Here is a 27645-nt window from a genome sequence, read left to right on the forward strand (position 1 = left end):
TCACATGCACACATGTATTTATTCCAGTATCTTGATGCATATAGTGCATTAACTTTATTAGAAATTAAAACTGAAAAAAACTGGCAAAATGAGATGTATCTTGATTACTTTATACATCTGCAGACATTCACGCTATGTACATGATGGCTGTGAATTTTCATGGGTCATTTTTCCAGTCCCTTGAGGGCTGTTGTCTGTTTCCTTCAAGTTTACAAATTCTGTAATGAAATCCCAAAGGTTCCTTAAACACAACAAATGAATACGAGAGATGAGAAAGAAAGTACCTTAAGCATAAAAGGAAATTTTTACATAAACATCTATTTCAGCACATATTTACTCAAAGACACACGGCGAGACTTTGTAATCTTCCACTTTGATTTTAAAGGACTTTTTGTAGCATTTTGGCCTTGAGTGTAGCAAAGATTCTCCCTAACTAGGGGGACAACCCCCTGCAGCATTTTCCAGACTACACACAGTATGGCAGCAGAAGCAGAATTTACCTTGAAGATAGTGATGTTTAAACCTTAGGTCCATTCACTCTCGTGGCCGGAACTATGGAAGGAGCCTCCCCAATTTGGTATTTTTAATTCCGTCGTCTTTTCCATTGAGGACACCCAGTATGATCTAAGACCCGACAAAACCTGCATCCACCCGTATGGTTCACTCAGCAACCATTCCAACACCTTTCGCTGGGGACTTTCTCTACGATGTAAACTGGAAAGTAAGGTGTTCTATTTCATAGAGTCCTTTGCAGCTAAAGATGGCCTGGGGACACAGTGCTGGGCCATGAGATATGTGTGGATCCCTGGGAAGGGCCTTCCCCTCTCAATAAAACGGAAAAGCCTCATGATGAGAAGCTCTTTGGCTTTTGTCCTTTTCTTCCCCCTTTCTTCCTCCGTGGGACAGAGATTCATGCCTCTCGACAGGCATATTTAAAAAAAAATTTTTTTAATGTTTATTCATTTTTGAAAGAGAGAGCATCAGTGGGGGAGGGACAGAGAGAGAGGGAGACACAGAATCTGAAGCAGGCTCTGGGCTCCGAGCTGTCAGCACAGAGCCCCCACGCGGGACTCGAACTCACAGACCGCGAGATCGTGACCTGAGCCGGAGTCAGATGCTTAACCGACAGAGCCACCCAGGTTCCCCTGGAGACAGTCACACTGAGGAGGAAAACGATACTCAAGGGGAACAGAGAAGGAAGAGAGAAAGACACCGGTTCCCAATATTATCAATGAACCTAGGCCCCCTACAACTAAACGTCTTTTTACTGTTTTTACAAATTAGTCTTTTCCATGCTTAAACCAGTAGTTTTCTGTTGCTCTCGGCCTTACCAAATCCTGAGATTTGAACTATAGGACCAACTGCAAGAAAATTAACCACAAAAGACTAAACATGTAAAACAGATAATATAAATCAGCCATTTCATTTTTAAATTAAAGTTGTCAGAGCAATACCTATATAGGCTTCTTCAAAAATTTAATATCTCTAGGGGGCCTGGGTGAGCATCCAACGGTTGAGCATCCAACTTCGGCTCAGGTGATGATCTTGCAGTTTGTGAGTTCGAGCCCCACATTGGGCTCTGTGCTGACAGCTCAGAGCCTGGAGGCCGCTTCAGATTCTGTGTCTCCCCCTCTCTCTGCCCCTCCCCTGCTCATGCTCTGTCTCTGTCTGTCAATAATAAATAAATGTTTAAAAAATATTTTAAATTTAATATCTCTAAAAGCTATATAATTTGAGAAAAGAAAGCCACCCCTAGTCACACGTCTCCCCACTTTCCCGATCCTTGCCCATGAGAATTTAGTCTCAATTCTTCACTTCTTTCCAAATAATTTGTTTCTATATTGCTAAACAATATATACTGACTGAGATTTAAATCTTGGGCTAAGCATTCTTTTATACGTGTGTGTGTGTGTGTGTGTGTGTGTGTATGTATACATTTTTTAATGTTTATTTTTGAAGGAGAGAGAGACAGAGTATGAGTGGTGGGGGGTGGGCAGAGAGAGAGAGAGAGACACAGAATCCGAAGCAGGCTCTGGGCTCCGAGTTGTCAGCACAGAGCCCGACGCGGGGCTCGAACCCACGAACCATGAGATCGTGACCTGAGCCGAAGTCGAACGCTTAACCAACGGAGTTGGGCTAAGCATTCTTAAGCACAGGATGAAACATGTCTATTTAACACTCATGAATATAAACACTTCCAAAGTACTGTTTAGTCTAATCTCGGTTTGAATGGATGGTTTTGAGAGTAGCATGAGACTGTCCCGCTTCTCCTATCATGACATCAATACTTACAGCTGCTCCCGCTCACTTGTCTCATGCTTCTCTAGGTTCTGCTTCACATTGTTTTCAATAATCTACCAAGAATAAAAAATCACTGGGTCCGTATAATGGCATGGTACTGCTCATACATAGCAACAAGAACATTGAACCAAAATGGAATACAATTTCTGGAATCAGGCATAACATACTCATGTATACCATATATAATACAGAGGAATATATATATATCCTAGAAGTAGAACTATAATCAGTTAAGCAGCAGATTCTTAGTACGAATTTTGGAGGGCTATCCTGAAAGTCATTAGAGGAGCCAGTTCACTACATTCCTTGTCACCACGTAAACTCATTACAGTTCATTGTTAGGTGTGGAAGGGTTAGAGGAACGGTCAGTTCTGATTGGTATATCCAACTATTTAAAAAGGTTGTTTATTTTTTTCACTAATACATTAGGTTACACCTGTCCGGTTTTAAGCTACTGTCTACATACTGAGATATTCCTAGCATTACAGAAATTATCGTTTAGAAAGATAATGCGTATATTCTTGTTTTGTATATGACACAATACAAGAAGCACACAGCACTAAAGGAAATACTTCTATTGAAAAACACTGATCCACATAAACTTACATGTATTTTCTTCTTTAAAATTCGATTTGCTGTTTCTAATTTTATAGCTTCAGTCTGAAGGAGAAATGGTTTTAAAAGTAAGATACTTGGTTAAGAATACATGTTAAATACTTTTCCCCACTTATGGAACAAAAATATGTACATGATGTTATTCTAAGTTCAAAAGTAGCCAATAGCACATCCTTTAAAAACATGAATAAACAAAGCGTGACTGGAAGGACAGGTAGTAAGACAGATCCTAGCCCTCTAGATCAAAAACGAGAGGACATAAGGGTTGACATTACAAAAACCTAGAGAATTTTAGGGAAATTCTAGAGCAGTTCCTCAATTTTCATAACTAATCACAGAATCTGTTAAAGTGGCTTGATACAATATAAAAATACAAATATCAGTAAGTCACATATATACCAGCAATAACTGATTACAAACTGTAATGTAAAATGTTTTTAAAGTTTCCATTAACTATAGTAACAGATGCCATCAAGTCCCGAGAGCAAACATAAAAAATTAAGAGCCAATGCATAAAAATAAATTAAATAAATGTAAAATGACCCCTGATGGGAGTGTGAATATTGTAAAGCTGTAACTTCTTCCCGAATTAATCTATAGGTTCGCTGTAAACACAACCAAAATACTGAGAGTATTATTACTGAAACTTGAAAAATATTTAATACTGTGAATGAGAATATCCAAGATAATTGTGAGCAAAATAATGACGGGCAGAGGGTGTAAACATTTGCTCGTTCAGATTAGCAGTTACATCAGTGAACCTAGATAGTATATAATTAAAAACCTAAATTGAGCTTTCATCTCAATTCTACTGCTTTCTTACTGTGACCTCAATCCAGTTACTGAGTGTTATCTGTGCTGTGGTTTCCTTATCTAAAAAAGAGGGTTAATAATGGCTTAGGGTTGTTGGAAATTATACGAAATAGTATTTTTTAAATGTTCACAGTAGTATCTGGCACACTGTAAATCCCTGATGCATTTAGTTATTTTTTATTTTGGTCAGAAATGACATATTTCAGGGGCGCCTGGGTGGCTCAGTAGGTTAAGCGTCTGACTTCGGCTCAGGTCACGATCTCGCGGTTCGTGAGTTCGAGCCCCGCGTAGGGCTCTGTGTTGACAGCTCGGAGCCTGGAGCCTGCTTGGGTTCTGTCTCCTTCTCTCTGCCCCTCCCCCACTTGCAGTCTGCCTCTCTCTGTCTCTCAAAAATAAATAAATGTAAAAAAAAAAAAAGTTTTTTTAAAATAAATGACATATATCAAATCCAAAACCAGAAATGAATTATTTCATAAGACAGTAAAAGAAATTCTATTGTAGTTTCTAGCATTTGATTTAAGGAGCAAAATATAAGTAATAAATAGCTAAAGTAATATAAATTAGTGATATGGAACCCTTATACAGACTTTTCTATTTCCTAGATTCAATCCACTTCAAGAGGTTTTAATCATGAAGGAAAAATTTACATAATTTTACATTACATTTGTGATGTATCTTGTGATACATTTACATTATTACATGATTTAAAGCTATAACATATTTAAAGTTATATTATATAATTATATATACATTGCATAATATATAATACAATTTAATATAATATATTTAAAGTTATAATATATTTAAAACTATAACATATTACTTTCAATGTTTAAAAATTCGACTGTAAATTAGTGTTCATTCTCAGGACATTATGTCATTTAAAAAAGAATAGACTGTAGGGGTACCTGAGTGGCTTAGTCGGTTAAGCCTCGACTTCGGTTAGGTCGTGATCTCATGTTCGTGGATTCGAACCCCAGGTCGGGCTCTGTGCTGACAGCTCAGAGCCTGGAGCCTGCTTTGGATTCTGTGTGTGTGTGTCTCTCTCTCTGCCCCTCCCCCCTCTCAAAATAAAGAAACATAAAAAAAAAGGACTATAAACAAAATCACAGAAAGAAATCTGAACATACTATTTTAAAAGAAAGAGAGAGAGAAGTCAAAATAAGTTTAAACTACTACTAACTTCCTATACACTTTATAATTCTGCTTTTTTAAAAAATTTTAATGTTTATTTTTGAAAGAGAGACAGAGAGAGAGAGAAAGAACATGAGGGGCAGAGAGAGAGGGAGACACAGAATCTGAAGCAGCTCCAGGCTCTGAGCTGTCAGCACAGAGCCTGACGCGGGGCTTGAACTCATGAACCGCAAGATTGTGACCTGAGCCGAAGGCGGACATTCAACTGACTGAGCCACCCAGGCATCCCTTTATAATTCTGCTTTTTAAAAAAAGATTGAAAAAATAGTGCTGGAAAAATCTATGTAATTATATAACCATGAGACAAAGAATAATCATATATCATTTATAAACTCTGTAACAAAGTGGTAACATTGAGTCAGATATTGCACAAATTAATTAGGTTACGACATACAAAAAGTAGAGTACCATAACATTTCAAAACACAGACTACAATTTACATTATATTGTTCATCATTGGTTCGTCAAAATGGTTAGTAATAACTGTTAAAGACTACTTCTAGTATAGTAGACTTCCTTTTCCATGGCGAATTTCTATCTTTTAGCATAATTGTTCAACTCACTGAAAGTCTAACTACAAAGTTTCAATGTGACACAATGGAAACTGTTAGGGCTTTGGAACCCCCAAAGTATTAAGCTCGAATCCCAGCTTTGCCGCCTCTAACCTGTGTCACGTGGGGCAGGTAGTTGCAAACCCCTCTGAGCTTCAGCTCAAGCTACTTAGTACATATCGGATGACAATTGTCATCACCTTCACAACAAGCATCTTCTATACAAAATTGTTAAGAGACATCAATTGGCCTGAAAGAGATCCACTTTGCACCTTACCAGAACTCTACATAATTTTTATCACCTTTATTTTTGTTGTTTTAGCTAGATCTCTTCATTATTCTAACCATCTGCTACAAATGTTTTGCAATTAAAATATACTTGGACCCAACTGTCCATTATTTTTCACCCAATGGCCAAATGAAATTGCTTCAGGTGTTTGCCAACCTCTTCAGGCAAAAGAACAATGTAGACATTCAAATGAATAAACTACATACCTCTATGCTTTTAATCCTACTTTCAGTGATATGTGAAATTCCAGTATGAATCAGAGTCGTTTTAATTTCTCTTTCAAGAGCATGAATTTCATCCCATTTACTGAGTATTTCACACCTCTTCTTTTCAACCTTCTCAATAAGGGTAAGGTGATCCTCATCCACTACATTTTTCTTAGATGATTCTGAAAATATTTTTAAAAGCAAAGTATCACTGTGTTTAATATGTCATCTCTTATGAATAGTATTATGCATTATTAACACTATGGTATATGTTATATCCTGCCATATATAATGTGTATATATATATGTGTGTGTATAGTATATATAAAATATATAATGTGTATATATATTATATATATAATGTGTGTATATATAATGTGTATAATGTGTATATATATGCGTATATAATATATATGTTATATATATATTTTATATAATGTGTTTTATATGATGTGTATAATGTGTGTATAATATATATATTATATATACATAATGTGTGTATACCTAATGTGTATGTGTATATATGTGTATAATATATATATTATATATATAATGTGTGTATATATACTGTGTATAATGTGTATAGTGTGTGTATATATATATGTAATGCTAAAATATAATAATGTAAGTCAAGGTTCAAGCACATCAATAAAAATGATCTGATCCGAGGATGGGGACATGCCTCTTCTAATTCATTTATATTATCAAAAAGTATCTGCTGAGTGCCCAATCTGAGCACCTAACACAGTGTGGGGAAGGTATGAGGACAACTCTGCAGAATCACGGCAAAGTCGATAACCAAATGATGAACAGGCGTTAGAGAGGCGGAAGGGGACGGGGAGACGGAGAGGTGGCGGAAGGGCAGATTTCAGCACATTTCAGTAAAAAGAAAGGTATGCAGTAGTGTGGGGACTTTGAGGGCCAGGTGAGTGGCATCGGTAAATAACACTAGGAAGGAAGCGGGGGGAAGACCTGAAAAGGCCTTATAATCTATGTTGGGACATCAGTCGAAGCTGTGGAAGGCTTTTAGGCCGGGATAAACACAACCACACGATGGTCACTGTCTACAGCACCAAAAGTGGGAGAGAAAGAGCAAGGCTGGAACAGGAAAACCAGTCAGACGGCCACTGCCATCATTCAAACAAGATCAGCTCAGGATGGTACCTGTCGCTTAGAGAAGTGGAGAGATACAAAAATGATTTAAGGGACTGGAAACAAGGAGGGCTCACAGGATCTGAGTGTAGAGGAAGAGGTAGATATCCAAATAACCCCTAGGTTTCAGCTCTGCCACAGCTAGGGACAGATGCGGTGCGAAGGAAGTGAGTTCAGTGCAGCAGAGAGGTAAGATTCCACGTTGGCCATTAACTCCAAGCTGTGCTGAGGTGGTTGATGGGGTGAGGAGGGAAAGATTTCTGCCACAGGTTTCCTGACTTGACCTCCATGTGTTTGGTGGTGTCATTCATTGAAACAGAGAGTTTAGTCTTGACGGTGTTGGGTTGAGGTACCTATGGGATACGCGAGTGGACACGTCCAGAGGGAAGTTGGATATACAAATCTGAAGCCAAAAAAGAGATCCGGGCAGGAAAGAGTTGGAATCAAAGATGTGTGTGTTGGACCAAAGACATGCCAAGGCTCCAACAGACATCAATATCTAAGGATTCAGAAAGGAGGTGGAGACATTGACAGTAACTCCCTTGATTATACAGTATTTGAGTTACTAGAATGTAACTCATTAGAGGTAACTCATTAGAGCGGGAAGACAATTTTTTGAGAAAGAATGACTACCCCTTTCTGATAGAAAAAAAAAAAGGCAAGTCGAAAGAGTGATAATGCTTACCTGTACAAAATGAACAAGATGGTTTCCACTGCCGTCATTCAAACTTGCCAGATTTGGAAGAAGGGAAAACTCTGAAGGTGAGTTCTGAAATCTGGGGAATGAGCTAAACAGATGCATGAGGAACTAACCAAGCGGGTAGAAACAGCCATAGTTAAGCTTCTACCCACGAAGTCTGATCCCCACCTTAACCTAAGCTGAGCGTTTTAACCTGCAACAATTGACTGAGGGCGCAGAAGTCAAAAGGGATGTGAAGTCACTAAAATGACCCAACTGTTACCCCTTTTCTACCTAAGGAGGAAGACTGAGGCACCAACATGGGGAAATTCCACAGGAAATGTATGGTTGGAGGAGAGGCTCCTGAACGAGAAAGCTTTGGGAAAAAAAGAGAAGGATGAACACAAGCCACCAGATTTCTTCAGTAGCACTGGAAAAGTGTCAGAAACAGCTAAAATCAAATATTAAGAAAAGTTTACTTCAGTTCTAGAAATTAGTAGCATCCTCTTGTTTATTTTTTTGTATCTTTCATTTTACCCTGTTAGCAATTAACAATAAAGCCCTTAGATTTAAAAGAAAAACGGGACAAACACCATATGATTCCACTCTTAAATGGAATCTTAAGAAGAAGAAGGAGAAGGAGAAGAAGAAACAAACAAAAAGCAGAATCAGACCTATAACTACAGAGAACAAACTGATGGTGGGCAGAGAGAAGGGGATGGAGGGATGGATAAAGGGGGTGAAGGGGAGAGGGAGGCATAGGGCTCCAGTTACGGAATGAGTAAGTCATGGGAACGAAAGCAGAGCATAAGGAATGTAGTCAATGATACTATAACAGCAATGTACTGGGGCTCATGGTAGCCGTGCTCGCGGTGAGCGCAGAGCATATGCATAAACTTGTCAAATCACCAAGTTGTGCACCTGAAACTAATGTAAACATTGTGTGTCAATGCTACTCAAATTAAAATTAAGAAAAAAGGAAAATGGTGGGCTTGTGTTAGGAGACAGCAAGGAAACGGAAAATGGTGAGCTGGAGTTCCATCCATGACCCGTGTGTAAGAGGATCCCAAGAATAGGCAACGTGGATGCAGGAGAAGGATGGACCCCACCACGCTCCGAGCCCTGAGAAGGAGTCAGAAGACGAGCACTGAGCCAGCCCCACGAGAGACCCTCGGAGGATGGCCAGCAGGTAAATCACACGGGTGTTGCTCACAGGAAGAAAGAACTAGCAGAAGGAAGCAAGAGACTCCAGCAAGAACCTTTGAGGCCAAGGTCTTCTAAGAACTTAAAACAGGTCATATCTGTGAGTATATCCTAAAAGCTGCTGGGGGGGTGGTGGTTTAAAAGCTTAACCAACTGAGCCACCCAGGCGCCCCTCATTTGGTCAGTTTCTCGGGCTCTCGTCCAAATGTCTTGGTCAAAACTTGACAGAATTCTTTCTACAGGAGGTCTTGGCTTAATTCAGTGTTCTACTAAAAACCACAAAGATCTGAGAGAAGAATGAATTAGTGCACAGGTTGTATCTGGCTCCCGAGAAACACAATTACTTGCCCGACTCTTCCTTAGCTGATTGCAGCAACGTGCGTTCCACCTCTAGTTCACTTCTGAGTCTACAGGTTTGATAATAAAAAGAGAGTAAAATATCAGAACTCCGTTTGCACCGTTCTTCCTTTGTCTATTTTATGCCACAGGTCTTTTTTAAAAAAAAATTGACAAATACCAAGTGATCTTGGTTTCTATCAAAAAAGGTGATTTTGAACATCGACGTAAGATGAGAGCCTACAGCCGTCAAATTAAATAAACCAAAGGATACTTTCTTACCAAGACTGCATAAGCCACTAGCTGAAGAAGCTGGAAAATAAATAAATGATCTCCCATAGAGTTCATGGATATTATTTTGTTACTTGAATTTCTACGAAGCAGGGAAGCAAAGAAACCAGCGTTTACACTCTGAGACGAACCAGAGACGAGGGCCAGTGGCAGCACGTCACTGCTGCTGGAAGGCACACCTCATGTCCCCTGTGCATTTCGATTTCCTCCCACAGATACAATTCACAAATTCCAGTACATTTACACTAAAAGTAAAATGCGAGAAATTTTAGGAGCGCCTAGGTGGCTCAGTCAGTTAAGCGTCCAACTCTCGCTTGTGGCTCAGGTCACAATCTTACAGTCTGTGGGATCAAGCCCCACATTGGGCTCTGTGCTGAGCCTGAAGCCTGCTTGGGATTCTCTGTCTCCCTCTCTCTATATATCCCTCCCCCTTCTGGACTCTCTCCTTCTCTCTCAAAACAAATAAATAAACTTAAAAAACATTTTAAAAGAAGGAAATGAAAACAGTTGTAATTTCTTTGTATCCTCCCCCTGGTTCCAAAGGAAAAAACAAAAACAAAAACACGAACACAATAATTAAACTAAATCAACTGTATTATCTCTGATTTGGAGGGAAAAAGATGGGGGCGCTAATATGTACAGAAAACCCCTGCAATTTGGTTACCAACATCACTACCACAAATGAGTCGATGCTGCCTGCCTACAAGAGGCCTAATGGTTAAATATTTTCACATACGTTAGCTCATTGCATCAGAGATTAAAAGAAATAGAAAGGTATTATGACCCCCAATGTTAAAAGATTGAGATTAAGTGAATTAATAATAATCTTAACAGTCTTTACAGCATGTAGATCCAGAGCATTTAGTTTCTAGAAATGTTTAATGTATTAGTTTCAAGTGTGATGTTCTGTCCCATTGATTTTTCTTCTTCTGAGACTTTAATTATGTACAATGGATCTTCTCTACCTGTCTTCCACTTCAACCACTTTTTCTCTGACTTTCTTTTCTTATCTCATTTTCATTCTCTTGCTTGTTCTCCCGTTTTTCTCTAACGCTCGTTACTGTAGTGTCACTCAAGACTATTCCTGCTGGGAGCGTCATAATTTAGTCTGGATCTATGACATAATCTTGACTTTTCCAACTAGCTTTTCCTCAGTGGCCAAACCTTGATTCACATCTTCCTTTTTATTGCCATTCATTGCTGTGCTTATTGTTTACATTACTGACTCCAGATCATTTTCACATCCAGAAAAGCTCTTCGGGGAATATTTAAGTGTGGAGCGTTGTGGCAGTTTCCTTCTCCCGCTTTTTGTTGTCGGATGGCCGAGATTTTCATCAACTAAATTGCTTGGGCCCCCATTTTCTGTTCTCTCTTGAAGCCATTTGTACAGACAGAGATCACTTGCACCTCTGCACCGTGGTGGGCAGGGCTAGTGGTTCGGGGAGTGTGTGAGGTACGGGTTTCTAAATCCCCCTCCTCTGCTTCTTTTTCTCTTCAATGCACAGCTTTAAAGGAGGCCGATCACTTCCTTTTAAACCTGTTCCCACCATATCATCATTTCGGAATTGGCTCTTTGCTTCCACACTCACTCCAAAGTCCTCTCCTTCTAAGTCAGTGCTCTGAGAGACCGACCAGTAACCTCTGTTATTATCTGTATTATTTAGGGAAGCTGCTCTCTCTCCCTCCCTCCTTCTCTCTCTTCCTCTCCCTCTATCTCTCCCTTCTCCCCCTCCCTTTCTTCCCCCACACCTCTAACCTTGTCTCTCTCTCCCTTTCCCTCTCTCTCCCTCCATTTCTCTCCTCACCCCTCTCTCTTTCTCTCTCTCTCTCCCTTTCAAGCCTCACCCCTCTGCCAGCAGAAGAAGAGATCTAATAAAGATTAGAGTAGAAATAAACAATATAGAATCAAAAAAAAAAAAAAAACAGAGAACAGATCAATGAAACTAAGAGGTGGTTTTTTTGAAAAAAATAAACAAAATTGATAACCCGCTAGACTTCTCAAAAAGAAGAGATAGAGGATAAATAGATAAAATCACGAGTGAAATTGGACTTACCACAACCAACCCTTCCAAAATACAAACAATTTTCAGAGAATACTATGAAAAATTCTATGCCAGCAAACTGGACAACCTGGAAGAACTGGACAAACTCCTAGACACCCACACACTTCCAAAACTCAAGTGGGAAGAAAGAGAAAACTTGGGCAGACCCACAACTAGTGAAGAAATTGAATCAATTATCAAAAATCTCCCAACAAATAAGAGTCCTGGGCCAGATGGCTTCCCAGGGGAATTCTACCAGACATTTAAAGCAGAGTTAATACCTATCTTTCTCAAGCTGTTCCAAAAAATAGAAAGGGAAGGAAAACTTCCAGACTCATTCTATGAAGCCAGCATTCCTGTGATTCCCAAACCAGACAGAGACCCCACAAAAAAGGAGAAGTACAGGCCAATTTCCCTGATGAACAGGGATGCAAAAATGCAGCCCCTCCTGGGCTGCAGGGCTGGTACAATATTTGCAAATCATTGTGGTACATCACATTAATAAAATAAAAAATAAAATAAAATAAAATAAAATAAAATAAAATAAATAAATAAAAAGAAAGGATAAGAACCATATGATCCTGTCAATAGATGTAGAAAAAGTATTTGACAAAATACAGCAACTTTCCTTCATAAAAACCCCTCAAGAAAGTTGGGACAGAAGGAACATACTTAAACATCATAAAAGCCATATATGAAAAACCCACAGCTAACATAATCCTCAATGAAAACTGAGAGCTTTCCCCCTGAGATCAGGAACATGACAGGGATGTCCACTCTCACCACTGTTGTTTAACATAGTGTTGGAAGTCCTAGCCTCAGCAATCATACAACAAAATGAAATAAAAGGCATCAAAACTGGCAAAGACGAAGTCAAACTTTCACTTTTCATAGACGACGTGATACTCTACATGGAAAACCCAAAAGATTCCACAAAAAAGCTGCTAGAACTGATACATGAATTCAGCAGAGTCGCAGGGTACAAAACCAATGTACAGAAATCAGTTGGCATTCCTATACACCAATAATGAAGCAACAGAAAGAGAAATAAAGAAATCTATCCCATTTTCAATTGCACCAAGAACCATAAAATACCTAGGAATAAACCTAACCAAAGAGGTAAAAGATATGTATGCTGAAAACTATAGAAAACTTATAACGTAAATTGAACAAGACACAAATAAATGGAAAAACATTCCATGCTCATGCATTGGAAGAATGGATATTGTTAACATGTCAATACTACCCAAAGCAATCTACACATTCAATGCAATCCCAATCAAAATTGCACTGGCATTCTTCTCAAAGCTAGAACAAACAATCCTAAAATTTGTATGGAACCACAAAAGACCCTGAATAGCCAAAGTAACGTTGAAAAAAAAAAACCAAAGTGGGAGTCATCACAATCCCAGACTTTAGCCTCTACTACAAAGCTGTAACCATCAAGATTCGCACAAAAACAGACACACAGACCAGTGGAATAGAAAAGAGAACCCAGAATGTACCCACAAATGTATGGCCAACTAATCTTTGACAAAGCAGGAAAGAGTATCCAATGGAAAAAAGACAGTCTCTTTAGCAAATGGTGCTGGGAGAACTGGACAGAAACATGCAGAAGAATGAAACTAGACCACTTTCTTACACCATTCACAAAAATAAATTCAAAATGGATGAAAGACTTAAATGTGAGACAAGAAACCATCAAAACCCTAAAGGAGAAAATAGGCAACAGCCTCTTTGACCTCAGCCGCAGCGATTTCCTGCTCGACACATCTCCAAAGGCAAGGGAATTAAAAGCAAAAATGAACTATTGGGACCTCATCAAGATAAAAAGCTTCTGCACTGCAAAGGAAACCATCAACAAAACTAAAAGGCAACCGACAGAATGGGAAAAGATATTCGCAAATGACATATCGGATAAAGGGTTACTCTCCAAAATCTATAAAGAACTTACCAAACTCCACACCCAAAAAACAAAACAATCCAGTGAAGAAATGGGCAAAAGACATGAATAGACACTTCTCCAAAGAAGACATCCAGATGGCCAACCGACACATGAAAAGATGCTCAACATCACTCATCGTCAGGGAAATACAAATCAAAGCCACGACGAGGTATCACCTCACACCAGTCAGAGTGGCTAAAATGAACAAATCAGGAGACTCTAGATGCTGGCGAGGATGTGGAGAAACGGGAACCCTCTTGCACTGCTGGTGGGAATGCAAACTGGTGCAGCCACTCTGGGAAATTGTGTGGAGGTTTCTCAAAAAATTAAAACTAGAACTACCCTACGACCCAGCAACAGTGCTACTAGGAATTTACCCAAGCGATACAGGAGTGCTGACTCATAGGGACATGTGTCCAATATTTATAGCAGCACTTTCAACAATAGCCAAATTATGGAAAGAGCCCAAATGTCCATCAATGGATGAATGGATAAAGCAGATATGGTTTATATATACAATAGAATACTACTTGGCAATAAGGAAGAATGAAATCCTGCCATGTGCAGCAATGTGGATGGAACTGGAGGGTATTATGCTGAGTGAAATAAGTCAGGCAGAGAAAGACAGATACCACGTTTTCACTCATATGTGGAACCTGAGAAACTTAACAGGAGATTAGAGGGGAAGGGAAAGTAAAATACATTACAGAGAGGGAGGCAAACCATCAGAGACTCTTAAATCCAGAGAACAAACTAAGGGTTAATGGGGGAGTGGGGGAAGGGAAAATGGGTGATGGGCATTGAGGAGGGCACCTGTTGGGATGAGCACTGGGTGTTATATGGAAGCCATGAACCACGGGAATCTACCCCCAAAACCAAGAGCATACTTTACACACTGTATGTCAGCCAATTTGACAATAAATTATATTTTATTTTTTTTTTAAATTTTTTTTTTCAACGTTTATTTATTTTTGGGACAGAGAGAGACAGAGCATGAACGGGGGAGGGGCAGAGAGAGAGAGAGGGAGACACAGAATCGGAAACAGGCTCCAGGCTCTGAGCCATCATGAGCCATCAGCCCAGAGCCTGACGCGGGGCTCGAACTCACGGACCGCGAGATCGTGACCTGGCTGAAGTCGGACGCTTAACCGACTGCGCCACCCAGGCACCCCAACAATAAATTATATTTTAAAAAATTATATTTTAAATTATATTTAAAAAAGACCTAAGTCAATGGAATGGCATCCCAGGATCACAGCTTGGAAGGCGCAATGTGGTAAAGGTGATGATACCCTCCCAGGCCATCTACCAATCAATTCAATCCCTACCAAAGTCCCAAAGGCCATTTCAGCAGAAATGAAAAGGACGTATCTTTAATACAAAGTCTGCAAAAGGGGGCGCCTTCGTGGCTCAGTCATTTCAGTGTCCAACTTCTGCTCAGGTCAATATCTCGTGGTTCATGAGTTCAAGCACCACATCCGGTGCATTGCTATCAGCACAGAGCCTGCTTCAGATCCTCTGTCCTCCTCTCTCTCTGCCCCTCCCCCATTTGCTCTCTCAAAAACAAATCAACGTGGAAAAAAAAAACGTCACTCCCCTCTCTCTCCTCCTTCCTCCTACCCCCTTTCTTTTTCTCCCCATCCCTCTGTTCTTCTCTCTCCCTTTCCCTCTCTCTCCCTCCCACTCTCTCTTCACCTCTCTCCTTCTCTCTCTCACTGGTCTTAGAACATGTTATGTTTTCTACCAGTTCCATTGTTCTCCCTTCCCCCACTGCCCTTTCTGTCACGAAGGTTTGTAGAAAGACCGTAGATCACGATTCACTGCCATTTGATGTGCATTTTTCCATTTTCAGGTATTCTGAAGTCTGGATGCTTTTTGTCTTCTAGTTACACTGAAGGCACCGTTTCATTTTTTGGTTTTTGTTTCCTGTTTTGTTTTCTTGAGTGTGCTGGCTTTGCTTCAATCTTTTTTTTTTTTTTAACCCTCTACAAAACATACGCCCTATCCAATTGTTATTTCATCTGGAAGACTATACAGAAAGGTCAAAAGATGTTTTTAAGTTAAGAGAAAATAATAGTCCATTCATGAAAGGTGTCTTGACTTTGCAGCCGGGTCACCTACCAGGAGGTCCCCAGGAAACCACCACGGAAGATGAGATTCCCTCGGAAACCATCCCACACCACCCTCCCCCATACAAACGCTGGGTTTGGTTGAATTTCCCAGTCACAGATGTGATGGCTTGGGAAAGGGGCCAGATGACAGGCACACTGTTAGCGAAGGCAACACATCTCACCCAACAACGCAGGAAAAAATGTAAATACATGCTTGTCACGTGGTTTTAATACATTGTACAATAGTATAATCCCAATGTAAATCAAATCAGACTGTCAACCCTCACTTGTCATTATGCTCCAGGGCAGCCTTGGTGGCCGTCACAATCGCCCTCAGCTCCTCCCTGGCCTGGTTGACATCTGCTGTCTTCACAGACCTCTTCTCCAGCCCCTTGGCATTAGCCAGCAGAGTCTAGGAGGACAAGGCCATAATGGATGAGACGTACACAGGAAGGAATATTACAGTGTATTCAAGATATTCTGAGTCAAAATAGAAATTCTAGGTAAAATAGGTAAATAGGAAAATATGGGAGGAGGGATAACTCGTCATGTAAAGATCTGGACAAAATACTGTTTTAAAATTTATGAAGGCTTTATTTTATGAAGACATTTAAAAAGTGGTGGGGTTTCACCGTAGGATGTGGAGACACAAAGATCCCTGCCTCTTTAGGTGATGGGCTGCCACATTTCCAGAAACAGAAAGAAAGAGCTGATGCCCTGTTGGCCAGGGAACTTTTCATGCTGGTGTTTGATTGAAATTAGTGCACATAAATTCATCCGGACTCAACGTGAAAAACCCAAGGAACAGTGTAGGCCGCCAACCAGAGCCTTTGCTTGTTCCTCTCAAACAAAAGCTTACTTTTCTGGGGCGCCTGGCCGGCTCAGCGAGTTAAGCATCTGACTCTTGGTTTTAGCTCAAGTCATGATCTCGCAGTTCGTGAGAGGGAGCCCCGCGTCGGGCTCCGTGCCCCGACGGTGCGGATCCTACTTGGGATTCTCTCTCCCCCTCTCTCGGCCGCTTCCCCACTCATGCTGCTCGCTCGCTCGCTCTCTCTCAAAATAAATAAACTTTAAAAAAAAAAAAGGCTGTCTCTCCCTCTTCCTCTGCTTCTAAGATGAGGTAAGATAAAGTAAAATAAGACAAAATAAAATTAAAATAAAATAATAAAATAATTACAGATGAAAAGAAAAGATTTAAGGAGTAAATCAGAACTGACCTCCCTGTAAGGCTGTGATGTTTTTCAAATACAAGGCAACTGTACTTCCTAATTTGTAAGACAGAATTCTTAAACTTTATTGAATTCAAAAAGTCAAAAGTAGTTTTAGTAATGCTACATCCTCTTAGTTTTTGTGAACGAGGGAGTTGATCTCGCAGTCTATTTTCCTTACTAGAACATCCACAGGCACGACCTCAGCCTGGAGGGGACACCTGGGGGCTGTCAGCAGTTAGGCGAGGACACCATGCACTTGTACGTGCTGCATCATAGCTGTCACAATACACTTTTTTTTTAAGTTCATTTATTTATTTTAAGAGAGAGAGAATCCCAAGCAGGCTCCGTGTGTCAGCACGAACCCCAAGATCATGACCCGAGACGAGACGAAGAGTCGGATGCTTAACCGACTGAGCCACCCAGGGGCCCCCGCTGCAACACACTCGCCATGCTTTCCCTACGTGCTGTCTGGTAATTCCTGACATGGCACCATCTATGTTCCCAGACTGTTTCTATGTGGTTACTTCAGTGGTTCGGGAACAGAGATTTGTGTCAGTATATGTCCCGCTCTGATCTCTGCTCCCTATGTCTGTGTCCAGGTCCAAACTCCCCTCTTCTTATAAGGACACCAGTCGCTGGATTAGGACCCACCCTAAGGACCTCACCCTAACTTAATTATACTTGCACAGACCCTAGTTCCCAGTAAGGTCACACTCACAGCCCCCCGGGTGGACACGATGTTTTGGAGGACACTATTCAGCCCAGCACAGGGGAAAGATGTATAATCTAGAAGGCCATTGCTAAGCATCAATGAGATAAGGACCACACACACACACACACACACACACACACACACAAGCTATGGTAGCCAATGTACAATAAAGAACAGCTTAAAGTTGGAAATGCTGCTTTGAGAGATTTATGGGGCATTTTCTTCGTTTTATATTGCTGTCATAACAAATACCCACAAAATTACTGGCTTAATACAAACTCCTCATCTCTGTCCTGTGGGGCAGAAGTCTGGTTGGCTCTGCTGGGCCCTGCTGGGGTCTCTCTGGGCAGAACTCTCGGTACCAGCTGGGCTCCCTTCCTTTCTGAAGGCTCTGGGGAGGACTGTCCTCCAGGATCACTCAGGTTGTCGGGCAGGACCCACTTCGTTGCGGTTGTAGGACTTGAGGTCCTGTCCCTGTCGCCTGTCAGCTCCTGGACGTCTCTCCCCAGGGCCCCACCTGGCCCCCCACCCCCATCCCAGAGCCCCCAGTGGCCATGGAATCCTTCCATCACAGGGAATCTCTCCGACTCCCCTTCTGGCCCCACCCAGGGAAGCAGACATAGGCCTCAGCTTGTAGGGGTCTGTGGGATTAGATTGGGCCCCCCAGGTAATTCAGGATAGTTTCCCTATCTTTAGGTCTGTAATCTGCCTGCCCCAGACACCTAAGTGTCAACATCCAATGGGATTATACCTGGACACAGGTATAATCTGGAACTCCCAGGAAGTATCTGGGTGCCATAGACAGAGCTGGGGATCATCAGTATAAAGGTGAGCAAATATATCGTACAACCAGAGAAAGAGGGAGAAAAGGGCCAGTGCTGAGTGAAACAGCCATGGGAGGACAGGGTTAATGAGCCAGAGAGATCCCTGAGAACTGGTGGCCAGAGACATCGGCACAACACAAGCAATGTGTATGCCCCTCCTCCACCCCACCGCTGGTGCTCACTGCGAGCAGAAGGTGAAGTCCTTACCCACAAGCCCCTCAGCTGGTCTCCAGCTTTTCTACTATGGAAGCAGATGGGGCCTCTTGGATTCTGAATGTTTTCTCCTGCCCGTGAAATATGAAAGAATGAAGAAACAGGCTCTATTTAGGCACTTGCATGATCATTCATTACCTTATACTGTGATGCGGTCTGGGACCGCAGGAGTATTGCCATGTAGAGTTCGTATTCATCCTATACCAAAAAAAAAAAAAAAAAAAAAAAAAAATCCATTGAAAACGTGTTTAACACTACTATGTAAGTTTCTTTGCATGTACAAATAATATGGAAGTTAAGGATGTCAGTCTAGATCATTTCAAAAATATAAAATGTTCCTTCAGCATATTAACCAATACGCACAATAAAGTGTATAAAATCTCACCAACCTGGAAGCAGGTCTGAATGTTAACTATGGATCACCTCAGAAGAGTATCATCAAATACTCTGACACGCACACACAGCACGTGATCTCCCGCCATATGGGTGCTCTGGGGACTTGGGTCCTGCCGATCTGCCAGAGATGGGCTCCCTAGGGATGGGGACATTCTCTGGAGAACAGGCCACTGTATTCCTGCTTTTAAGTATCCTCGTCTTCAGGATTTGGATAAGAGAAAGATGTGTAAGAAAACCCGTTTCAACTCACTTTTGATATGAAGCTCAACGTTCATCATGAAATCACAACAAACTTATAATTCCAGAAGAATTTATATAAACTTATTATGCATAATTATAAATGTTTATATGTTATATATATACAATTTGTAAAAGTCTATAAATAGTTGGGAAGCTTTAGCAGGAAAGAAAATGGGCTTAAGGAGTGAGCTAGCTGGTTGTTTATTCACATGTCCCACTGGTGATTTGCGTGGCCATAAGCACATTACTTTGAGTCTGTGAGTCACTTTCTGTCTCTGTAAAATGGAAGCCATGATACTTGGCAGGAATTCTGTGAGAACAGCAATCCTGTGCACAGAATGTCATGTATGGCTCTCAACTGTTATGTGACAAATATACACTTATTATTACCTTAACTTCTTTCAAGATATCCCCAAATATCAAAGAACTATTGCAAATATCTTCAAAGACTTTTCCATAGACCTGCAGTCTGTTGAACTGTTGGGAGTCACATACACACACGTTTTGGAGCTCCTGGTGGAGAAACAGAACCAGACATTTCAGGATGTCTTAATTTTCCTTTCCAAAGAGTTTCTCAGGGGGAGGAATGAGAATTTCCATGGGGTTTTCTATCAGCGGGTCCAGCTCATACCAGCCCAGAGCTGGGTCTGGGCAGAGCCAGGCGGCCAACCGAGGAGCCTGAGGATGTCTGTTTGCCTGATTGTCCAAGGCGTGTTTGTCTTTGTTTTCTTCATTCACCTCCTTGCACCCTGTATTTAAGGACTCACTGCACCCACAGGGTCCTTCTCTTTCCATTAGTCCTCTCAGCCAAAACCCTCATCAGGTTTGGTTACTTCTCAGGCACACTGCTACTTCCTCTCTTCCCGTAGTCTCTCTCTTGCATCACATGCCCGGTCACTGTGCACGACTCACGGCCCCTGGGAGTTCACTAAAGCACCTCCCATCACACTAATTATCTTCCACAGACACGAGTGACTCCGGGCAGAATCTACCTCTGTCACCTGACTGTACCCCCGCCTCACTCTGCCCTCAGTGCTTTCATAGCAAGTTAGGCAAACCTTTCCTCAGATGCATCTGCTATCCATGAACATTGTATATCACAGCTGCCAGGCAGCGTCTGATGCTCTCCCTATGAAATCACCTCCAACTGATTAAGTTTCTGGATTTAGCCTTCTTCTACTTCTCCCCGTGATGATTTACCTCGTGTCAGATGTTCCCAGCCCCTGGTGGATATCCTACATCCTACCCGGAAATGTAAATGAGGTGTCTGAATGCGGACGTCCACCCACAACATTTGGACTCCCGCAGTGTGCCCACGGGACTGCAAGGTCAACCTCCTTACCTGTTCCAACTTCTTCTCATGCTGTGTCGCTGCCTGCCTCCCAGTGAAGTCGTTCTTCCGGAGATGATGCTTCGCAAGAACTTCTTTTTGGAAACGCAAGAACTTCCTGTACTTGTCTGTCTTCGTCAGGCCGGCTAAGTACGAGCTGATGTACTGATACTCGTCCTTACGTCGGGGAGGCATCACGCACTGACGGCTGGACTCCACCGCTCTGTACTTGAGAACCTTCATCTCTGGCAACCTCAGCTCTTCTCTCCTCCGCCACTCGGGAGAACCCTCTTTCCTCGGAGACTTCCTTTGAATGAAATCCTCTTCTGCAGTGTGGGAACTATGCTCCGCGGGGTTCAAATACCTGAACAGCGGTGTGTTCTGTGCCTCATTGGGCCCCAGAGCTGTATTGATGGTAAAATAAGCCAGAGCGTCTTTCATCTTGGTGATCTCCTTATCGGATTTTCCGATCGGCTTTTCCACCTGCAAGATCTTTTCCCCTTTTGGTCTATTGGCGTTGGGCCAGTGACACAGGATGGTCTCAGGAGGCCTGTAGAGCTTATTGGGATTCAAGTGCCCAGAGGTGTAAAGATAGACATCCTCTCTGTGATCTTTCTGAAGTTTGTTCAGAAGTGTCCTTAGATTGCATAAAGTCTGAACACCTGGCACCTCACAGTGTTTCCACCGCAGGTAAACTGGTCAGGGAAGATAATGAGACTATTAAGTCGGGGGTTCCACAATAAGACAATAAGACCGCTGTGCGTATCTGCTGAGCTGCTACCTCCCAGTCCCAGAGGAGGAGCTGACAGACCCGAGAGGAAACAGCACGCAGGCCAGGCCTGCTGCAAACGGGGGGCTGATAGGTGCACATGATGTGCAGGTCTGATCAGAGAGCCCAGGGCCCCGCAGGGGCGCACCTGGCTGGCTCAGTTGGTAGAGAGTAAGACTCTCGATCTTGGGGTGGCAGGTTTTAGTCCTATGTTGCGTGTGGAGATTACTTCAAAATAAAGTAAGACAGAGAGGGAGAGAAAGAGAGGAAAGAAAGAAAGAAAGAAAGAAAGAAAGAAAGAAAGAAAGAGAAAGAAAAGAAAGAAAAGAAAGGAAAAAAGAAAAGAAAGGAAAAAAGAAAAGAAAAGAAGGAAGGAGGAAAGAAAGAGAGAGAGAAAGAAAGGAGGGAGGGAGGAAGGGAGAAAGGTGGGGGGGGGGAGAAAGGGAGAAAGAAGGAAAGAAAGAAAGAAACCAGGGCCCTACAAAGCCAAGAAGGAGGAGGATGGGGCTTTTGATTCAACAGAGGGTTTCTTACAATATTAGCAAAGGTTCTGAAAGGGAAGTTTAACGGCATAATTAGAATTCATAATGATGATGCTCAGAGACACCCAACGTAGGAAATAAACACAGGTGTTTTCTCTCTCAATACTGAAATGTCTCAGCGTCCCTGACCAAACCCCCAGGGACTGACAAGTCCGTCACCCCTTCTGCTCCCATCCCCGCTCGTAGAAGATAAGGAGCCACGGAGTAAACCCCGTGGGAGAGCTGACGGGGACCCCAGCTCCTTCCACAAAGGGCCCAGCTTCTCATATGTCCCCGTGGTGGGGTGCCACGTGGGCACATGGTCCAGGACATAAAACTGGAAAAACCTGGCTGTTTGAATCAGACTGCTAACCACGTGAGCTCTAAACGCTTACATCATCTCTCTGAATCATAATTTCTTCCTCTGAAAGATCAGAAGAATCATCCTACTCAAAAGGGTTGATTGACAGCTAAATGGAATCGCTTTTGGCAAAGAAGCACACGGCCTAGGACAGACACTCCATGAACGGTATCTATTTTCAGGAAAGGACTACAGCACAGGGAACACCTCGCCAAATGCTTCTGGTAGAACCAGAGTTGACCCAGACTTCAACTCGAGGAAAGGAGATTTCTTTTCGGCCACGCGCCGTGAGGGCCCCGGAGCCACGAGCATACGGCATAACTTTCCAGAGAACCCCGGAGGAGTAACTGACCAGATCTGCGGTCCCACACGTCAACCTGGGCTGGGGAGGGCGCTGGCAACAGAGCCCTTGAGGGCCCACCCTGAACATCCCCCATCCAAGCATTGCCCACATCCGTGACCCTGGGCCCCACGATGATTCCATCTGTGACTAGTTTCGTCCCCATGCTGTAAAAGGGAAGCAGAAGGACTTATGTGACCCACTCGGGTCCAGACACCTCTCGAGGCAGGTAGCATGTTGGGTGGGCCTCACCTAATCACATGAAGATGGTCATAGAGGAGGGGTCAGAGGTCGGGGGGCATGAGGAGAACTGATCCCTGAATACAGCATTTGTATCAAACTGTTGGATCAGCTCTCTTATCCCACAAGTGCCTGGGCTCCAGGGGAGGGCTTTCTGGGACCCGTGCCACATCCAAACCCTGACCAATCCACGTCCAGAAGCAGTGACAATAAATCAGGACACAGTATTTCCTCTGTTTTCACCTGTGAAAAGTAAGAAAGGCCCAGAGAACATGAAGAACCGGGGTAACTTCTGTTACTATATAACAAATTACTACAAACAGCAGCTTCAAACCGGTGTTTAGCTCAAGGTTATATGGGTCCGGACTTCAGCCTGAAGGGGCTGGGTTCTCCCCTGGGGATATCACAACACGGTATCAAAATGTGGGCCCGGCTGAGCTCTTGGAAGCCTTGGAAGTGGGGTGGGGAACCTGCTCGCAGCCTTATTCCTATTGTTGAGCGAATCGAGTTCTTGCGATGGTAGGACCGAGGTCCCCACTTCCTCGTTGGCTGTTGGTGGGGGTCACGCTCAGCTCCCAGTGGCTGCCCTCGTTCTAAAAATACGACTTCCTTTTCCACATTTATTCATGAAGCAAAACAGTTAACTCTTGGTCTCTTTCTGAGACCCTTCATCCTTCATCCCTGAACCCCCTTCACATACTTCTCATGCTCCCCGACCTCTGACCCCTCCACTATGACCAGCTTTGTGTGATTAGGTCAGGCCCACCCAACATGCTACCTGTCTTGAGGTCTCTGGTGCCGTGGGATACAGCATAATTGCAGAGCACTCTGTCCCCCTGTTCAAAGGCTTGGGGACTATGCCAAGTGTCCACGAGAGGTCAGGCAAACTTGAGCCATTCCAGAACTCTATCCACCTCGGGGATACTGCCAAGCCCAGACCACAGTCTCCCCTTCTCCCTGTTGGTTAGCTTCTTACTTCAAAGAAACCACTCATAAAATGTTAAAATATCAACAGAACATTTTTTCAAGACAGATAATCATACGTAATCAAAGGCATCAACACTTAAAGAAGGTGCTAAAACCACATCGTATTTGTTGGGCTTCTCCAGAGGACAGAACCAAAAGGGTGTAGAGAGAGAATATATAGAGATTTCTTCTAAGGAATCGGCTCACTTGATTATGCTACAAACCCACCACACGCCCAAGGCGTTCTGCTGGAGAATTCCCTCTTGCTCTGGGGAGGGTCAGTGTTTATTCGAGTAAGGCCTTTGACAGCAGACGAGGCCCGCCCACATTTCAGAGAGCAATCTGCTCTACTCAAAGTCTACTGGGGTAAATGTTACCTTCATCCAACAAACATCCTCAACAGAGACATCCAGAATGAAATTTGACCAAACCATCTGGGCACCGTGGCCTAGCTGCGCTGAGAACTAAAATTCCCCGTCACCTACATGATACCAGCTCTCTTTGGAAAGCAGGACAAAGAGGCATTTCTGGTGTTGTGCTATCCTGTCGATTTTATTTCCCAAAAGGCTTTGGAACCACCGGAAAATTAGCAAAATCATTCTCCTCAGAGCGGCCAGAGCAGAGGCCCAGGGCCTCGGGGAACCGGCCAAGCCAGGCTGGGTGCTTGAACTCCTGAAAGAATCTACACGGGGAAGCCTCCGTCTGTGCAGATACTCGGGTTGGTTTTGCCCCCTCCGGCATTTTAATCGCCTGTCGGGGGTCTACAACGCTTCTCGAGATCGTAATCCCTCTCTCCTGAACTCCGCACACGGCCTCGCCCTGTCCTCGTTCACTCTCTGCCACCAACCGTCACACGTTTCCGGGGCGATTTCGACAGTTCCTCAAGGGAAGAAACTGTGTTTTTATTAACATCAGCCGCGTCAGAAAGAGACCAAGAGTTAACTGTTTTGCTTCATGAATAAACGCGGGAAAGGAAGTCATATCCTTAGAATTTGAAATAATAAAATTTTACTCCGCACCACACCGTGCTCTCTCCCTCAGAGGATTCTGCACCAGGAATCATGTTCGTTTTGTTTCGTTTAAGTTTATTTATTTATTTTGAGAGAGAGGGAGGGGGGGGGAGGGAGGGGGGGAGGGAGGGAGAATCCCCAGCAGGCTCCACCCTGCTCGCCTGGAGCCTGACACTGGCCTGAACCCATGAACTGTGACACCATCGCCTGAGCTGAAATCAAGAGCCAGACACTTAACTGACTGAGCCCCCCAGGCGCCCCCATCCCACCGGGAATCCCAAAGTCCAGTAGGAATGAGCTATGAGTACCCGCGACAGGGAGACCTTGGGAGCATCTATAGTGCGGTAGTGAGAAGCCGGAAAGCACCTCACCTTAATTATCCTGAAATCACTGGCCCGGAAGGCGGATTCGTGAGCCCACCTCCCATTTCTATGCTCCTAACAAAGGGACTTTGCAGATTTAATTAAAGTTATGCCCTTAAAATAGGGTTTCCTGAATTACCTGGGGGGGCACGATCTAATCCCATGGGCCCCTAACAGCACAGAACCTTCCCTGGCTGGGGCCAGAAGGGGAGTCGGAGAGATTCCCTGTGATGGAAGGATTCTGTGGCCACTGGGGGCTCTGGGATGGGGGTGGGGGGCCAGGTGGGGCCCTGGGGAGAGGCGTCCAGGAGCTGACAGGCGACAGGGACAGGACCTCAAGTCCTACAACCGCAACGAAGTGGGTCCTGCCCGACAACCTGAGTGATCCTGGAGGACAGTCCTCCCCAGAGCCTTCAGAAAGGAAGGGAGCCCAGCTGGTACCGAGAGTTCTGCCCAGAGAGACCCCAGCAGGGCCCAGCAGAGCCAACCAGACTTCTACCCCACAGGACAGAGATGCGGAGTTTGGTTTGCTTTGTGTCACTACATCTGTGGTCATCCGTTAGAGCAGCAGCAGAAAATGAACGAATACAGCAAGGGGAGTGCAGGCTACGTGGTATCCAGGACTGGACAGGCCAGTTGGTGATGACAGTCAGGAGAGGGCTTGCGGCCAGTGGGAGGGGCGGGAAAACCACCCAAGAGACTTGACAATTCAGGAGAGCCAGCACTGCCAGGAGAGGGGATGGGTGGCCACCCCTGAACACCATCGCCCCCTCCCTGGAACCCCCCACCCCAGGATCCCCCACCCCCTAGATCCCAAAAGGAAGAACGCAGTGATGCCTCCCAAAGTCAGGGAGAAACTTCAGTTCCTTTTATTATTATTAATTAGTTAATTAATTAATTCAGACAGCACAAGCTGGGAAGGGGCAGAAATGGAGGGAGGGAGGGAGGGAGGAGGAGAAAAAGAGAGAGAGAGAGAGAGAGAGAGAGAGAGAGAGCGCGCACCAAGCCACCTCCTTGCTGTCAGCACAGAGCCTGACTGCGGGGCTCAATCCCACCAACCATGAGATGGAGATCGTGACCTGAGCCAAAAGCAACAGTCCGGGGCGAAACTGACTGAGCCCCCAGGCGCCCAGAGGCTTCAGTTTCTTTACCTACGTGTTAAACAAAAAAACAACCTCAAAAGCCTGGGACGCTGTAAATTTCTAACCACCGCCTGCGGCACAGCCTGTGCGATGCCTCGGCCCTTACTTTTTTGCATTTCACCCGATCTCCTGGTGTGGGGTCGACCTGGCAACGAATTTCTCCTCCTCCTTTTCACTGTACAGAATATGCACTTACTAAGAAATACCAGGGGAAAAAAAAGGACGCGCTGGTGTATTTCCCCGCCACCGCGTGGCACGTTTTGCATACACCACGCAGCCGCCCCGTGACTGGAACCTTCTCGGGCAGTGCCGGGGGGGGGGGGGGGGGGCGCTTAGGGACCATGCACACAGACACTGCAAGGCCAGCGTGCGTGACCACGTCTGGGAGCCCCCGCCACCTCCCCATCCCGCCACCCAAAGGAGCCCCGCAGACACCGCGGGGGCGCGCGCAGAAACGCGTATTCCGCGCCAGGCCGTCTGAACAATCGGCCACCGTCCGTGGCGGGCAACAGACCTCACGGTGCGCGGGCACAAAGGGACTCTGAAAGGGCTGAAACAGCGCACCTGGAAATTCATTCAGACCACGTGCCCGGGGACTGGAGATTATCATGGGCCATTATCATGCAGAGTCTTTATTAAAAAAAGGGGGGGCGGGGACGGGGGTGGTGGAGAGGTTTCGCGAACACAGCTCATCGAGTCATTGCACGGGGAACAGAAGAAAGGGTCCGAAACCACGGGAAACCACCTCGCGGGGCGGCCCGCCTGCGGTCTGCGGCTGCCCAGCGAGGCCCCGCAGGACGTGGCGCCACGGGACGGGCCCCAAAGCGGGGCTCTTTACAAAGGGCGCTCCCAACGGCTTCTAGAAATCCCTCCCTCATCCCTCCTCCCCCCGGGGGACGCACACGAGCACGTGCCCACACGCACGCTCGAGTGCACACACGCACGTGCGCGCACACGACCTTGTTCCTTTGAACGTGACCCTGAGCTGTTCCGGGGAGGCACCGCATCCCCCGCCCCGCTCCGCACGCAGCCCCAAACCCGGGTGACCCGGCGGCCGAGGCGCAGCCGCCAGAAGCGGATTCATTCGTCACACCAGGCTCAGGGCAGCCGGGGCCTGGACGATCACACCGCGAACGGACGTCAGGCGGCGCCCACGGCGCGCTCGGGGCGCACTTACACTCGGGCTCTGACTCCCGGGCCATCGTCGCTCCGCCGCAGCTCCCGGGAGCCCGCGGTTACCACGGAGACGGACAAACATTCGGAGCCCCGCCCCCGCGGGG

The 27645-nt window shown here is 44.4% G+C and overlaps 1 protein-coding gene across 2 annotated transcripts; it reads right to left on the reverse strand.

Annotated features, from left to right (window-relative positions):
* CB2H6orf118 (chromosome B2 C6orf118 homolog) lies at positions 1–27645 on the reverse strand. Of its 2 annotated transcripts, none has more exons than XM_045500243.1 (10): positions 27543–27645; positions 20667–21349; positions 19715–19837; positions 18827–18886; positions 16016–16140; positions 9352–9410; positions 5970–6151; positions 2908–2961; positions 2293–2354; positions 1–218 (listed from the first exon to the last, which is right to left on the reverse strand). In XM_045500243.1, exons 1-10 carry the CDS (start codon positions 27565–27567, stop codon positions 158–160), a joined length of 1434 nt encoding a protein of 477 aa, XP_045356199.1. In that variant the 5' UTR covers positions 27568–27645; the 3' UTR covers positions 1–157. The 2 variants fall into 2 exon arrangements, with proteins under 2 accessions (XP_045356199.1, XP_045356198.1); XM_045500242.1 differs by having other exon boundaries at positions 1–241.

This window comes from Leopardus geoffroyi, chromosome B2, assembly GCF_018350155.1.
Source record: "Leopardus geoffroyi isolate Oge1 chromosome B2, O.geoffroyi_Oge1_pat1.0, whole genome shotgun sequence".
Taxonomy (NCBI): domain Eukaryota; kingdom Metazoa; phylum Chordata; class Mammalia; order Carnivora; family Felidae; genus Leopardus; species Leopardus geoffroyi.